At 42.8% G+C, this 15,445-nt stretch overlaps 1 protein-coding gene across 2 annotated transcripts in view; it reads left to right on the forward strand.

Moving 5' to 3' along the window:
* RAD51 (RAD51 recombinase) overlaps positions 1–14,086 on the forward strand; it is a gene marked incomplete at both ends in the record, with an annotated part of 31,378 nt that extends 17,292 nt beyond the window's left edge. Inside the window, 5 exons of one of the 2 annotated variants that reach the window (XM_084240981.1) lie at positions 6,885–6,979; positions 12,412–12,525; positions 13,062–13,191; positions 13,414–13,535; positions 13,963–14,086. In XM_084240981.1, the coding sequence (XP_084097107.1) occupies positions 6,885–6,979; positions 12,412–12,525; positions 13,062–13,191; positions 13,414–13,535; positions 13,963–14,086 (585 nt within the window). The remainder of the gene's footprint in view (positions 1–6,884; positions 6,980–12,411; positions 12,526–13,061; positions 13,192–13,413; positions 13,536–13,962) is intronic. The other variant, XM_084240982.1, reaches the window with a different exon arrangement.
* Positions 14,087–15,445: the final 1,359 nt, after the last annotated feature.

Below are 15,445 nucleotides of genomic sequence, written 5' to 3' on the forward strand. Positions count from 1 at the left end.
GTCATTTTCCTTTCTTGCTTGTTACTTTATGTTCCTTTCTTGACTGCTCCACCGATCTTTTCATTGCTGATCACAGTGTCACCCGATTTCTTGTGAGGCAAACAAAATTAAGCAGTTTCAAGTATCAATGAAACCTAAGTCAACTTTTGACTTCAAATAATTCCTTGGAGAAAAGAGTTAAAGGGGTAGTAGAACTTTAGTATAGTAAAGGGAAAACACTGAAAAGAGGAAGGGGGTTAAGCTGTAGAATAGCCTGAGCACCATTAGAAAAGTGTTAGTTCAGGGGCCTCCCTAGTGGCTCAAGGGGTTAAGCACAGCCCTGTGAAGCTATCTACAGCCTCTGCAGCAGGAGTTCCATCCCTGGCCAGAGAGCTACCCACATGCCATAGACCGCTCCTTTCTCGCCCACTGCTCCCCTCAGCAGTGTGTTTCTGTCAATCAGCCTGTTCTGTTCCCCACTCTGTCTCTGGTGAATCCTCTCACCCTCCGCACCTCTGGCCTGTACCCCGGTTCTTTTATGCATAAATCTTTTTTTTTTTTTTTTTAAGAAAATTGTTAGTTCATAGGAAATAGGACTATTAAAACATCACCCTGGCATGGATCATTTGACATGATATGTGACTTTTTATTTTTTTTTGTAAGCATAGGTTTTTGTGGGATTTTTTTGGTGGTACCTTCGCCGGTGGCCGGGGATCGAACTGCCTGGCAACCCAGCACTCAACCGCTGCGCCACTAGGGGAGGCCCTGTGTGTATTTTTAATCAGCTAAAAACATTTTGTTTGGTTTTAATGTAAACCAAACACTGCTCTGCCTCCACCGTAGCTGTGAGTTGACGGGCTCCCCTTAGTTTTGGTCTCATGTTGTGGGGAGGTAGACAAATGGGTGGGGGAAGGGAAGGCAGATTGGGGGGGGGGGGGGGAATGCACACAGAAGTAAGGAAGAGTGAACATTACTGCATTACACCACTAAGGGGAAGCAGTGGGCAAGAGGAGAGGCCCACCTGCACCTTATGTGGGGTTGGCCCCCTGGGCCGGGTATCGAACTCAGGCGTAGCAGCAGCGGTAGCGCTGTAGTACTGAGCCTTAACCCCCTAGGCCACTGGGGAGTCCCTTCTCACTACCTGGCTTTAAGGCTACTAGTACTTCCTTGGAGGAAGCGTCTGCTTTGGCAATGGTGTGGTGATGTAAGCGCATAAACTCAGCATCTGCAGGTGTAGCCCATGTCCTGAGAGGGCAGTGGGGGGTAAACAACTCGGTCTGGTATCTGTTCATTGGGAGCCAGCACTCAAGTGGGCCTCAAGTTTACAGACAGTGTGGCTCGTTAACCGCTCCCAACAGGTGCTAATATGCACTGCGGCTCCCGTCTGGGGGTGCTGACTCGCATGCATAGCCAAGAACAGCCGTACAGTCTTCCTTCTGTGACGGCCAGGAGACGAGCGTGGATGCCCGCTCTGGCGCAGTCCATCTGGGGCATGGCTTCCTCATGCTTGACCTCTAGGCTGTGGAGACTGTAAACTTTGCTGATTACCTCCTTCTGAGGGTACACACCTGACTTGTAGTTCCTGGTTAGTACCTCACTGCTGTTCTGACGTAGATTTAAAGATACAATGTGATAGTTCTCTTTTTTCCCAAAAACACTTTTTGGTTGGTTTGGTCTGGCCCCCACGCCGGCGGCCGCGCGTGGCCAGCGGGTGGGGCCTCCAGGGCGTGGGCTGGGCTGGCCCGACGTCCGCAGGGCCCGCACGAAGGCCTCCGGGGGCCACTGAAAGGCGAACCTGAGGGGCGGCCGGGACGCCCCAGCACAGGTCCCCGCTCCCGACGGCGGCATGCTCAACAGGCGATATGTGACTTTTTAAATAGAAATGTTTTCCCTATCTTATTTTGATAGGGATTCATGTGGAATAAATATTTAGAGTACAATATCTATAGTTGGCCAGGGCAACTTCACATATCATGCTTATGCTCTTAAGGAATATAAACAGAATTCTGTCCTGGGAGTATTTATTAAGTAGTAAGATAATGCCTGTCAACAATAAACTGAGGTAGAATCCTCATTCTCTATGAAATTAACTGAATGGGGCATCCCTGGTGGCACAAGGGGTTAAGTCTCGGCACTATGAAGCTATCCACAGCCACTGCAGCACAGGTTTGATCCCCAGCCAGGGAGCTGACCCGCATGGCGCAGCAGACCTCGCCTGTCTCGCCTGCTGCTCCCCTCAGCAGTGTATCTCAGTAGATCCACCTCTTCTGCTCCTTACTCTATCTCTGGTGAATCCTCTCACCCCCCTTTCACCTCTGGCCTACACCCCATCTCTTGTATGCATAAATAAATAGATCTTTTAAAAAATATTAACTGAATGTCCACAGGTGCCTGAATAGATTTTTTTTTTTTTTTAAGATTTGTTTGTTTATACATAGAATAACTGGTGTGTAGGGCCTCCCCAGTGGCATAGCAGGTTAAGTGCAGCGCTGTGAAGCTGTCCACAGCCTCTGCAGCACAGGTTCGATTCCCAGCTGGCCAGGGAGATTACCAGATGGTGCGGCAGACCTCTCCTGTCTCGCCCACTGCTCTTCTCAGCAGTACTTTCTGTCCGTCTGCCTGCTTTGCTCCCCACTCTGCCTGTGGTGAATCCTATCACCCTCCCATGCCTCTGGCCTGTACCCCAGCTCTTGTATAAATAAAATAAACCTTAAAAAAAAAAAAGAACTAGGATGTAGGCTACAGGTGGGGTGTGGAGTGAGGATGCACCAGAGACAGAGTGGGGAGCAGAACAGTTGGATCTACTGAAATGCACTGCTAAGGGGGGCAGCTATTGAGACAGTGGTCTTCTGTGCCACATGTGGGTTAGCTCCCTGGCCAGGGTTGAACTCAGGCCATAGCAGTGATAGCATGATAGCGTTGAGACTAAACCCCTACGACACCGGGGGGACCAGAAGAAATTTTTTATTTTATTTATTTTTTTTTCCCCCAGAGAAAAAGAATGCCACTCAATAATGAAAGGATTACATTTCACTAGGCTGGAAGCTGGAACCGGAGTTATAGAGAGGATGTTATACTACTACTAAAATCTCAGTACTGTGATTTGTTCAGATTTCTTCAACTTAACGTTAAGTGTAAAACCCCATTATGTGTTAGATCTAATAGTGAAGTTAGCTAAAGTTGTCACAGGTCACAAACTGAACAGTTCACACATAGTCATAGTACTGGAGTAATTTTTAGTATTCTGAGAAGACTGTTCAGCATACGTACCAATTTTCAGTACATGTGCTCTTTGACAGAAAATGTATCTTACGAAACTTTTCATGTTCAAGGATAAATATACAAAGAATTTACACCACAGCATTATAACATGAAAGCTTGAAACAACCTGCATCACTATAAAATAGGAAAAAGAGTTAAATATTGTTAATAAGCTGTTTTTTTAAAGATTTATTTATTTATGCATACCCAAACTGGGGTACAGGCCAGAGGTGTGGGGAGTGAGAGGATTCACCAGAGACAGAGCAGGGAACAAAATAGGTGGACTGACTGAAATACACTGCTGAGGGGAGCAGCCGGCAAGAAAGGAGAGGTCTGCTGTGCCACGTAGGTAGCTCCCTGGCTGGCTGGGAATTGAACTCATACTGCAGAGGTTGTGGATAGCTTCACAGTGCTGCGTTCAACTGCCTGCTCCACCAGGGAGGCCCAGACTATTTTTAAATGTAGCTAACTTGGTGGGACTCTTACCTAGCCTAGTTACACAAGATGTCTTCCGTGGCTTTGGAAGGTGAGGGGGTAGAGACAAAAGGTGTCTAGAGAACATGTAGTCCATTTCCTTGAGACTCACCCAGCAATACACAGGGAGCTTATGCGCTCCTTTGCTGTCAGCCTGCCCAACTACTTATGACCAAGATCTACTGGGAAAGAATGCCTGCTCTCTTAGTACTAAAGACACAAGAGTGAGAAGGGGGAACTTCATTCATCTTAATTCCTGAGGGCTTATTCCTTGAATGTCAAGGTTTTCTCCTCTCCCCAAAATCAGGCAACTCTCCTTTTTAGCCTTTGGTTCCAAACCTTTCCTGTGTCAACACCCTCTTTTATTGTAAACATATCCTTTGCTCCTTCCATGGACTCCTATGATTTGAAAGATTTTGTCTGCCAACCTGCCAAATGCTAGCATGGTAATTTTTCCCTTTACCAATTAACAAAACCTTGCATAACTAAATTAAATCCTCAATTAATGTTCTTGGAAATTTTTACTTTAATGAAAGCAGCAGGTCCCTGAAAAATCGTTTTGCTTAAAGTCAGCTGGGATTGTTATTTTTTTCATCATTGTAAGGAAACAGTGTCATTTTATGACCAGCTGTTAACACTACAATCAGTGCCCTAGAGGTATGTCCTCAGAGTGCTTTCTGTATGTCAGGCACTGTGTGAAACATTTCCCATGAATAACTTAATTTTCAAAACGAACCCACGAGGTGGTTTTTATCTACGTTTTACAGAAAGGGAAATTGAGAATATTTTTAAGGTCATATTGTAAGTGGCAGAATGGCATGTAGGTGGTTTCCAACTTTGCATGCTTTTTTTTTTTTAACTTTTATTTAACTTTGCATGCTTTGACTTAAAATTTTTCACCTTTACAATGGTGTGGAAGTGATACACATTCAGTAGAAATGGAATGGTGAATTCTGATCATTTCTCAGGCTATAGCTGTGTTGTATGCTATTCTCTCGTGGTGCTGGGTGGCAGCAGCAAGCTACAGCTGCGTTGTCATGAGGGCAGACAGCTCTATAGACCTTTCAGTACAGTAGTCAGTAAAGTACATAAGCTTTCAACAATTTATTGCAAATAGGGTTTCTGTTCACTGTTTTAGTCTTAACTGCAGGATAAAGTCTTCAGAGTACATTTAAAGTAGGCTAAGCAAAGCTATAATGTTTATAGTATGTAGTTTTGGTGTATTATATGCATTTTCAACTTAGGATACATTCAACATAAAATTTATCTGGATGTAATCCCATCGTAGTTGAAGGAGATTTGTATATCAGAAGTATATGAAAATAGGGCCTCTCCAGTGGCACAGCGGGTTGAGCGCCACACTGTGAAGCTCTCCCCAGCCTCTGCAGCATGGTGTTCGATTCCCAGCCGGCCAGGGAGCTACCCACATGGCGCAGCAGACCTCTCCTGCCTCCCCCGCTGCTCCCCTCAGCAATGTCTTTGGTACATCTTCCTGTTCTGTTCCCCACTCTGTCTCTGGTGAATCCTCTCACCCTCCCTCACCTCTGATCTCTACCCCAGTTCTTGTTTAAATAAATAAATCTTAAAAATAAAAAAAGGAGGATATGAAAATGCATACAAAATGACCTGGGAGATTACTTATGGCTGATGGGAGTGATGAAGAGCTTTCAATTTTTACACATTTATATTATTTGAACTTTAAACAAGCATATATAATACTTCTGTGATTTTTGGAAACAAAATTTCTCAAATAGATTTTATGCTACCACGTCCTTAGTCTAAAAGTTTCCTCAAAATTTAAAGGTAAATTGGAACTCCAAAGTCAATTTCTAGATGAAAACTATCCCTTTTGTCTCATTCGCTCAAAATTTGTAAGACTCAGAGGTAAGGTATCTGGCATGGAATTAGTATAGTGTAGCTCATCAGACAATTATCGCTATCCATGTTCCTCCCTTTTCTTTGCTTTTTTTTTTTTTTTTCTCCTTCATTTTTTAACACCTCTATGTACCATTAGAGCAAACACCATTTTTTTTCTTTTCTTTTTTCTTTATTTGTTAGAGGTGCCCCTGGGGCACTGCCAGTTTCTTTTAGTGACCCGAAGGAATAAAATCTCTATAGTGGGCCTCCCCGGTGGCGCAGCGGTTGAGCACTGGGTTGCGAAGCTGCCTGCAGCCTCTGCAGCGCCGGTTCGATCCCTGGCTGCTCCCCAGCCACTGGAGGAGGGTCCCACGTGGTGCTCAGACCTCTCCTGCCGCCCGCTGCTCCCCTCAGCAGTGTGCTTCGGTCCTTCTGCCTGCTCTGCTCCCCGCTCTGGCTCTGGTGAATTCTCTCACCCTCCAACACTTCTGACTGTACCCAGTGCTTAAATAAACAAACAAACAAACAAACAAACAAACAAATAAATAAATAAATCTCTATAGTGAAGTGTGTTTTGTCTGGATATCCTAAAATTAATTGGATATTGGATCAGCACCCATTACTTAGGCTAAGGTAAACAGTCTTCCGGTAAACAGTCTTCCAAATACTTGTGCTCTTAAGAGAGTTGATCAGACTTGTGTTAGTATGCAGTCATAGAATATATCACCTACTTTGGACTTTGTCTCCAAGTATTGTGACTCTGGCAAAACATTCTTCTCACATGCTATAAGACACAAAAAGCTTCATATCTACTACTTGCTGTGTTTCTTTCAGTAGGGGAATCCCTCCTCCGTACCTCTGATTGTCAGTTTAAAAGTGTTTCCTATCTGGAAGGGATAGTACTCAGTGAAATAAGCCCAGAAAGGAAAATAAAAATACTGGATGGTCTCACTCATAACAGGAATTTAGAAAACCTAAATAAGGGACCAGGAAAAAGACTATTATAATAAAGTAAAAATCAAAATCAACAAGCCACTGTAAACCAGAAACATACTATAGGGGTTGGGGGGAGGAAGGACTAGGATCAAAACAAGGGGGGGTAGGAATTGTGTGGGGACTATAACCAAAATGAAAATGCATACATTATGCAAAAATGAAAAATGATGCAAAAAGTATATAAAATTTTTAAAAAAAAGTGTTTCTTCCCTTTGCATTATGGAGGTATGGGGAAATTATATACCTGTCACAGGGAAGTTAGTCAGCTATATCACAAATATGGTGTTTATTTTCCTCTGTTCTTTTTGTCCTCTCAGCTTCCCATTGACCGAGGTGGAGGTGAAGGAAAGGCCATGTACATTGACACCGAGGGTACCTTTAGGCCAGAACGACTACTAGCAGTGGCTGAGAGGTAGGTTACTGCACTAGGCAAAATATCGTTACAGCCACCACTTTCGTGATTGCCATGGTCATTGTCTGAAGAGTGTCTATTTTATTGTTCCATATTCCGAAGTTGTATGTAGTTCAAAAGAATCACCTTCAGGGCTTCCCCGGTGGCGCAGCGGTTGAGCGCTGGTTTGCGAAGCTGCCTCCGGCCTCTGCCGCGCCGGTTCGATCCCCGGCTGCTCCCCGGCCACCGGAGGAGGGTCCCACATGGCGCGCAGACCTCTCCTGCCGCCCGCTGCTCCCCTCAGCAGTGTACTTCGGTCCTTCTGCCTGCTCTGCTCCCCGCTCTGGCTCTGGTGGATTCTCTCACCCTCCCGCGCTTCTGACTGTACCCAGTGCATGTATAAACAAACAAACAAACAAACAAATAAATAAATAAAAAACATGCCTCTGTTTAAAAAAAAATTTAAAAAAAAAAAAAAGAATCACCTTCAGTAGAAAAAAAGCGTTCTTCAGTCATAGATCTTTGAGTTGCTGTCAGACTAGACAATAAACAAGATCCAATTAGTTGCTGTCTTCCAGAGAAACACTATTTTCAAAGACACAGATAGATTGAAAGTAAAAGGATGGAGGGGCCTCCCTGGTGACACAAGGAGTTAAGATGCAGCACTATGAAGCTATCCGCAGCCACTGCAGCATGAGTTCAATCCCTGGCCAATGAGCTACCCACATAGTGCAGCAGGCCTCTCCTGTCTCACCTGCTGCTTCCCTCAGCAGTGGATTTCAGTGGATCAGCCTGTTCTGCTCCCCACTGTGTCCCTGGGGACACAATCCTTTTTTTTTCCCCTTAAAGATTTATTTATTTATTTATACAAGCACTGGGTACAGTCAGAAGTGTGGGAGGGTGAGAGAATTCACCAGAGCGGGGAACAGAATAGGCAGACTGACAAAGTACACTGCTGAGAGGAGCAGTGGGCGACAGGAGAGGTCTGCGCGCCACGTGGGACCCTCGCCAGTGGCCAGGGATCGAACCGGTGCTGCAGAGGCTGCGGGCAGCTTCGCAGCCCAGCACTCAACCACTGCACCACCAGGAGAGGCCCCCTGGTCAATCCTTTCAACCAACCCTCCGCATCTCTGGCCAGTACTCCAGTTCTTGTATGCATAAAGAAATCTTTTTTTTTTTTTTTAAATGGAAATGATGTGGAAAAACTGGAATGCTAGTATATTGCTGTTGAGAATGTAAAACTATGCAGTTGCTTTGGACAACATAAACATAAATTTATCTTTTGACCATGCAGTTTTATTGTGGTTATATACCACATGATATGAAAACATGTCTACATAGAGATTTGTATGTGGATATTTATAGTGTTATTTGTTAGTGCCAAACTGGAAACAACACAATTGTCCAATTGATGAATGAATAAATATTTGTAGAATACTACTCAACAGTAAAATAGAATGAAGTACCTGTTACAAAATGGATGAATCTCAAAAACATGATGATAGGAGCTAGACACAAATACTTAGGATTCTGTTTAAGTGAAGTTTCCAGAAAGAAACATCTATAGAGACAGTTGATCAGTGGTTTTGGAGGCTAGGAGTAAGAACAGAAAGTAACTCCAACTAGACTTGAGATCCTTTTTTTGGATAATAGAAATGTCCTAAAATTGAATTGTGATCATGGTTATAAACTGTAAATTTACTTTTAAATTTACTTTTATGGTATATAAATTAGACCTCAGTAAAAAGATACTCTAGGTTGAGAATTTTGAAGCTGTTTTTTTTTTTTCCCCAAAAGATTTATTTATGCATACAAGAACTGGGGTACAGGCCAGAGGTGTGGGAGGGTGAGAGGATTCACCAGAGACAATGTGGGGAACAGAAACACACTGCTGAGGGAAGCAGCAGGTGAGACAGGAGAGGTCTGCTGCGCCATGTGGGTCAGCTCCTTGGCAGGGCATGGAATTTGTGCTGCAGTGGCTGCTGATAGCTTCATAGTGCTGTGACTTAACCCTTTGCGCTACCAGGGAGGCCCCCTGATCTTAATTTTCTGCAGGTGAGTATACTAAACTGTATTTCACTCCCAAAGTTGTTTTTGGTATTCTTAACAGAAAACACACTGTTAAGTAAAATATACTGTTTTAGTAGTTGAAGAGTTTTCTTTTAGACAAAGTCATAAAGATTTTGTCCAGTCCATAAGTAAGGAGTGCTCAGGTAGAATAGATGAGATAGTAGAATGTAGGCTATGAAGACAGGGACTTTGTTTTGATCACTTACTGTATGTAGCCTCAAGCACTAGACCAGGTTATTCAGTATTTGTTAGTGAATGAAGGAATATTAATTAGAGACATGTTTATGAATATATCAACTAAAAGAAAACTGTTTAAATGTAAATTTCTTCAATACATTTTAATCACTTCTGCCTATGCAGGAAATTTTTAATAATTTCTGTTCCAAATTACAGGTGTTTCTTAAGCAAATACCTAATTTTCCTGCACAACAGTACCCTCACTGATTAATTTTTGCCATGCCCTGTTTAAACATATTAACTTGTGACCTTTTTTTTTTTAACAAGGTCTCCAGATGATTTGGATTTTTTTTTTTTTAAAGACTTTATTTTTGTGTAGAAGAACTTGGGTGTAGGCCAGAGGTGCGGAGATAGTGGTGAGAATATTCACCAGAGGCAGAGTGGGGAGCAGAACAGGCAGGCTGACTGAAATACACTGCTGAGGGGAGCAGTGGGCTAAACAGGAAAGATCTGAGCGCCACGTAAGTTAGCTCTCTGACCAGGGGTTCAATGCAGGCTGTTGTTGCACTGGGCCTTCTCAGTGGTGTCCTACCTGAGACTTAACCCCGAGGCCACCAGGGAGGCCCCTGATCTGGATTCTTGCTGAACTTTAAGAACTGTGACTATAATTGCTAGTTACGATGTGACCACCTTTTGTGGAAGTTTTAACTAAGTACTATGAAAAAGAGAATGATAGACACCCCTTTTAACGATACAGCAGATGTAAACATTAAGAACTAAATATTGTAATTTAAGTCTGGTTTCGACCTAAGAATTTTTTTTTTTTTAACTAGGTATTCTAGATTTTTTTTTTTTTAAGATTTATTTATTTATTTACACAAGCACTGGGTACAGTCAGAAGTGCGGGAGGGTGAGAGGATTCACCAGAGCGGGGAGCAGAACAGGCAGAAGGACTGAAGTATACTGTTGAGGGGAGCAGCGGGCGCGGCAGGAGAGATTTTCGCGCCATGTGGGACCCTCACTGGTGGCCGGGGATCGAACCGGCGCTGCCAAGGCTGCAGGCAGCTTTGCGGCCCAGCGCTCAACCGCTGCGCCACCACGGGAGGCCCTCTAGATTATTCTTAATTAAGTTCTGGAAATACTATGAGAGCCTGCTTATAGCCAACCTATTTTTTCCAAATTATGGGTATTGAAAATTCCTTGTGCTACCTCAGTTGTGACAGCATCCAGATATTCCTGCTTGTAAAAGTCGGTTTGTTCCCCCCCCCCCCCCAGCCCACCCCTGTAAACTATGTTCTGATAACAAAAGATAATCTCTCTTCCTGACAGATTATATCAAAGTTTCTTGAGATAAGGCTTAACATTTGTGTCTAGGCCTAAAAGATCTTGAATCTTGCAGCCATGATTTAATATAGAAAATTTTATCTCCTATTCTCACTTTATTTTGTCAGGATCCCAAAATGAAACTGCATCATTTCTTTATCCTCATCCCCAAATTTAACTATTCATCATCAAGCCACTTAATTCCATGCTGAACATTCATTTGTGTTAATAAGAATAACTGGTAAAATGTCCAGGAAAGTACAATGACTGTTACTACCTACATGAAGAATCCATTATTTAAAGTGGGAAATACAATTGGCTAGGGTGTGGTCTCTGATATTGCGGGTAGCTTATTGCAGTGTTATTTCAAGTGCTAAAACGTTTTTTTCTTATTATTATTTTGGGAGGAAAAACTATTTACCTAAAGCAGAGTCTTAAAAAAATAGATTTGAGGGCCTCCCCTGGTGGCGCAGCAGTTGAACGCTGGGCTGGGAGGCTGCCCGCAGTCTCTGCATCGCTGGTTCGATCCCTGGCCCTGGCCACCGGCGAGGGTCCCACGTGGCATGCAGACCTCTCCTCCCAAGCCCGCTGCTCCCCTCAGCAGTGTATTTCGGTCCATGCCTGTTCTGTTCTCCGCTCTGGCTATGGTGAATTCTCTCACCTTTCCGCGCTTCTGACTGTACCCAGTGCTTGTATAAATAAATCTTTTAAAAAAAATAGATTTGACACAGTGTATAACTTAGGTAAAGATCAGTGTCTACTAAATGATTGATAGAAACATAAACATAGAAACTTGGTTCTCAAAGAAATACAACGCACTTATTTTATTTAAACGGACTCTCCTTTGAATTATGTCAGTGACTAAGTATTATACTTTGGAAATTTAGCGATTTTGGGTGACTTTAACCCAAGTAATATTTTGATATTAAAGTGATGGTACACGATTTTCTTTTGTTCGGTTTGTGGATAATAGCTTATTCAGAAACATTTATTGAGAATTTACTAGGTGTAAAAGATGTTCTAGGTGGAGATGCTGGTGTAGTCTTTCCTCAAGGAACTGCAGGGTGACTTCTCATAAGTGCCTAAATCCAGTTTTCTGGAAGTGCAGAAGAGGAAAAATCACATATATTTGAGAGGTCCAGGGAACTTTTTATATAAGGGCTGGCACTTAGTTGGGTCTTGATTGGTGGATATATCCTTGAAGAAATGGGGTCCCATTAAAGTGCAGTCATGTCTTAGTGGTAGTCACAAAGGTGAGATTTCTAGAAAAATGGGAGGTATCTTCTCTGCCTTTTTAAAATGCAAAAGCAAAATTCACTGTTGAGGTATAAGGTGAATTAAAGTATCACTCATTTAACCCTATTAGATACAGATCACTTATTCTACCTTTCTAGTAATGAAAGAAAAGTACAGGAAAGAAAAAAGTTTAGAAGAAATAAAAGATGCTTATTTACTGCTCTTGAATACCTTAAAATGTCAAGTCCATAGGTTTTGCTCCTGTATAACAAATTTATATGAATTTGTTTCATTTTTCTGTAAGAGATCCATTATTTTTGTTTCAGTCCCAATTCTTTCATGAGACCCTTAGTTTCTCCAGAAGTTTCCTTGTATTTAGAAATTTCTAATTCTAGTTCAGGAATTCTCAAAGAATAACTTAGATTTACCTGGAAGTGTCCTGCCAGGTAGAGCTACTCCAAAATGGTTGATGCTGTCACCTCTCTAAATACTGTGTGTCTGGTCTTCCTAGTAGAAAGGGAATTATATTCGTTAGCCCTGATACCATTTTCACCTGCCCATCCAGGTAATTTCTATTGTTAAAAAAGAATTTCTCATCTCTTGCGTTCTATGTGCGGGCTAAAAATGTTCTCTTCCTCTCTTCCAAGATACGGCCTCTCTGGCAGTGATGTCCTGGATAATGTAGCCTATGCGCGAGGGTTCAACACGGATCACCAGACCCAGCTTCTTTATCAGGCATCAGCCATGATGGTGGAGTCCAGGTACGTGCACTGTAGAAGGCACTGTCTGTTCCCAGAGCCATTTGGCCAAACTCATACCAGCTTGGAGTAGAGCTGGGAAGACTGATGTTTTAGTTCCTATGTTGACATTCTTGTTTTGTGGTTTTATGTCCTGTCACTGTTTAAAAAATGAAGCCATTCAACCATAAGGAAAGACAAAGTGTGGCCAATTACAATGAAGTGGAGGAGCTGGAGGGAATTCTGCATAGTGACATTTACATAGCAGATGATTGGACAAAGTTAAATACAGAAAGTAGCAGACATTAGTAAACGTTCTAAGGGCTCTGAGGTTAGCAAGGAAGCAGGAGGGAGACGGGACACGGGGATTTAAAAAAAGCCATAAGCCACGTGAACTTGTGGGAGGTGTTATGTTGTTTTGTGGTGCCTTAGACATGAATGTCATACAGATATTTTAACATTTATATACAGGTATAAATATGAAAATTTGGGGGTAGTGAAAAGAATAGAAGCTGATATAAAGTGGAAGTAGACTTCAGTAAGAGCCCTTTTCCCTGTAGGTATGCACTGCTAATTGTGGACAGTGCCACTGCCCTCTACAGAACAGACTATTCCGGTCGAGGTGAGCTCTCAGCCAGGCAGATGCACTTGGCCAGGTTTCTGCGGATGCTTCTCCGACTTGCTGATGAGGTAGGCTACAGGGCAGGGTGAGGGAATCCCCACTTTCAGGGACCACAAATTCTAGACGTCTTGCTAGGAGACCAAGCAGGACATCATGACTTGAGATCACCAAGATAACAGATAGGAGGAGAAATAGTCAGTTATCACTTTGTGGGGGTGAAGGTGGCAGCAGTAAGGTCTTTGGACTGTCTGCAGCCACAGAATAATGACATCTGTCCTCTCCCCCATCAGTTTGGTGTTGCAGTGGTCATCACTAACCAGGTGGTAGCCCAGGTGGATGGAGCAGCCATGTTTGCTGCAGATCCTAAAAAACCTATTGGAGGAAATATCATTGCACATGCCTCAACAACAAGGTAAAAAATGATGGGATAAATGTCTTTATCTTGGAATGTCATTGGCTGTGAAGTAGATGCAAAGATGTAACATTTCCATTTTAAATCCCATTAATGCTACTGTTAGATAGGAGCTAAATCTAATTGTCATGCTGTGGCTAGTCCAGCTATTTGCTTTTAGTTCAAAAAGGAATTAAAAGCCCTCAGATGGAGAAGAGTGAATATGAAGAAATAATATGCCTCTCACTGATTATTAAATAATTCTTGAATATGAACAATCTAATGGTTTAGGACAGAAATGGATTCCTCCCGGTTGGAAGTACCCTAAGGAAAACATACCTGAAGTCCTTCTAGGAAGATTTCATGTCTAAAATTTTTGGGGGTCGACCATAAATGGGAACAGAATTTAATCATAACTTTGGTACTTTGACCTGTGTCTTTGGTTCAGACTGTACTTGAGGAAAGGAAGAGGGGAAACCAGAATCTGCAAAATCTACGATTCTCCTTGTCTTCCTGAAGCTGAAGCCATGTTTGCCATCAATGCAGACGGAGTGGGAGATGCCAAAGACTAAATCATTCATTTTTCCCTGTGATAAATCTTCAGTGCTACAGCCTAGTGGAGAGGACCGCTCCCTGAGGTTCTTCACAGGCCTCTTCCTGTTGTGACTGCCAGGAAAAGGCTTCCAGGAAAACAGCTATTGTATTGGCTTCTCTGATGGTGTAAACAGGAGACAGGTCTAGTTATAAACTGATCTGATCTGTTTATTCCTTCTAGAATGTAGTATTCTCTGATGATCCCTCGGTGTTCGGAGGGGGTGTTATGGAGTACTTTTGACATACTGCCTAGGGATTGACCCAGGGCTAATAGCTGTCTCCTAGACAGTCTTAAGTCTCCAAAAGAACTAAAACTAGGGAGACCTTTTCTCATTGAAGGCTGAAAAAAATGCCTGAGCTATGTGGCAAATGGAATAGGTCTCCTGCAGCTTTATTTTCTTTAGACGCAGTGCGGGACTGCCTGTAGTTACTTGCAGTGAATATGCTGTTTATAGGAGTTAGGTATAGGCTGACCATTGCAACATAAGGCCTCCATGATCTTTTTGGTGTTGGGTAGAGTGATCATTTTCTCTTGCTTTAACATTTAAAGGGGCAGCCCTGCGTGAGCTTACTGTCACTTAGCCCGATAAATGGCTGTGCCATGGCTTTCCTGTGACCTTTGTTTTTATCCTGTAAATCGTATGTTATAGAGTCTGGCACTTGCCCAGTTACTCTATTTCAAGGGTTTGAGATACTCCATTTCTTCCCCTTCAGACTTCTACTCAGAATGGGTTTTTAACCAGCCCTTAGAATTTCCAAAGGGCCGCTCAACTAGCATAAGGAGAGCTAGTGAAAATTCTCTGCTGTTACTTCTCTTGATCCTGCTTTATGTAGGGAGATAGTCACTTTAATGCAGCTTTGGTTTTAAAATTTTAGTTCCCTGACATTAGAGAATGGAGCACATTTCAGGCCTTCTGTTGTCTCTATACCACAGAGTAAAGATGGGATGGTATAATAAAGCCACAGAGACAGATTCTAGAGTGGAAGCTTGGTTCTTACATAAAGTATTTCAGTGACTTTGACCTAAAAATTTGTGTGTGTGTGTGTGCGTGTGCGCAATAGCCTCTATGGTAGGAAACAATTATGGAAGTCTTAAGAGCTGATAAACACAGAAAAGGGATATATAATCACGTGTAGTCAAATTTGGTTTATTTCAAGTTTGTAACAAAATATATATTCCAGGCAACTCCTCAGATCATCATTTTACAGAGTCTCACAGGCTGTTGCGTCATGTTATGCCACCTGCTGTCACCCCCAAAGCTGCCAAAAGCCAAGTGGTCCAGCCCAGGAAACAGTTAGAATCCACATGCTAGGTGAGCGAAGGCCGTATCTGTGAC

Source organism: Talpa europaea, assembly GCF_964194135.1.
Source record: "Talpa europaea genome assembly, chromosome: 8".
Taxonomy (NCBI): domain Eukaryota; kingdom Metazoa; phylum Chordata; class Mammalia; order Eulipotyphla; family Talpidae; genus Talpa; species Talpa europaea.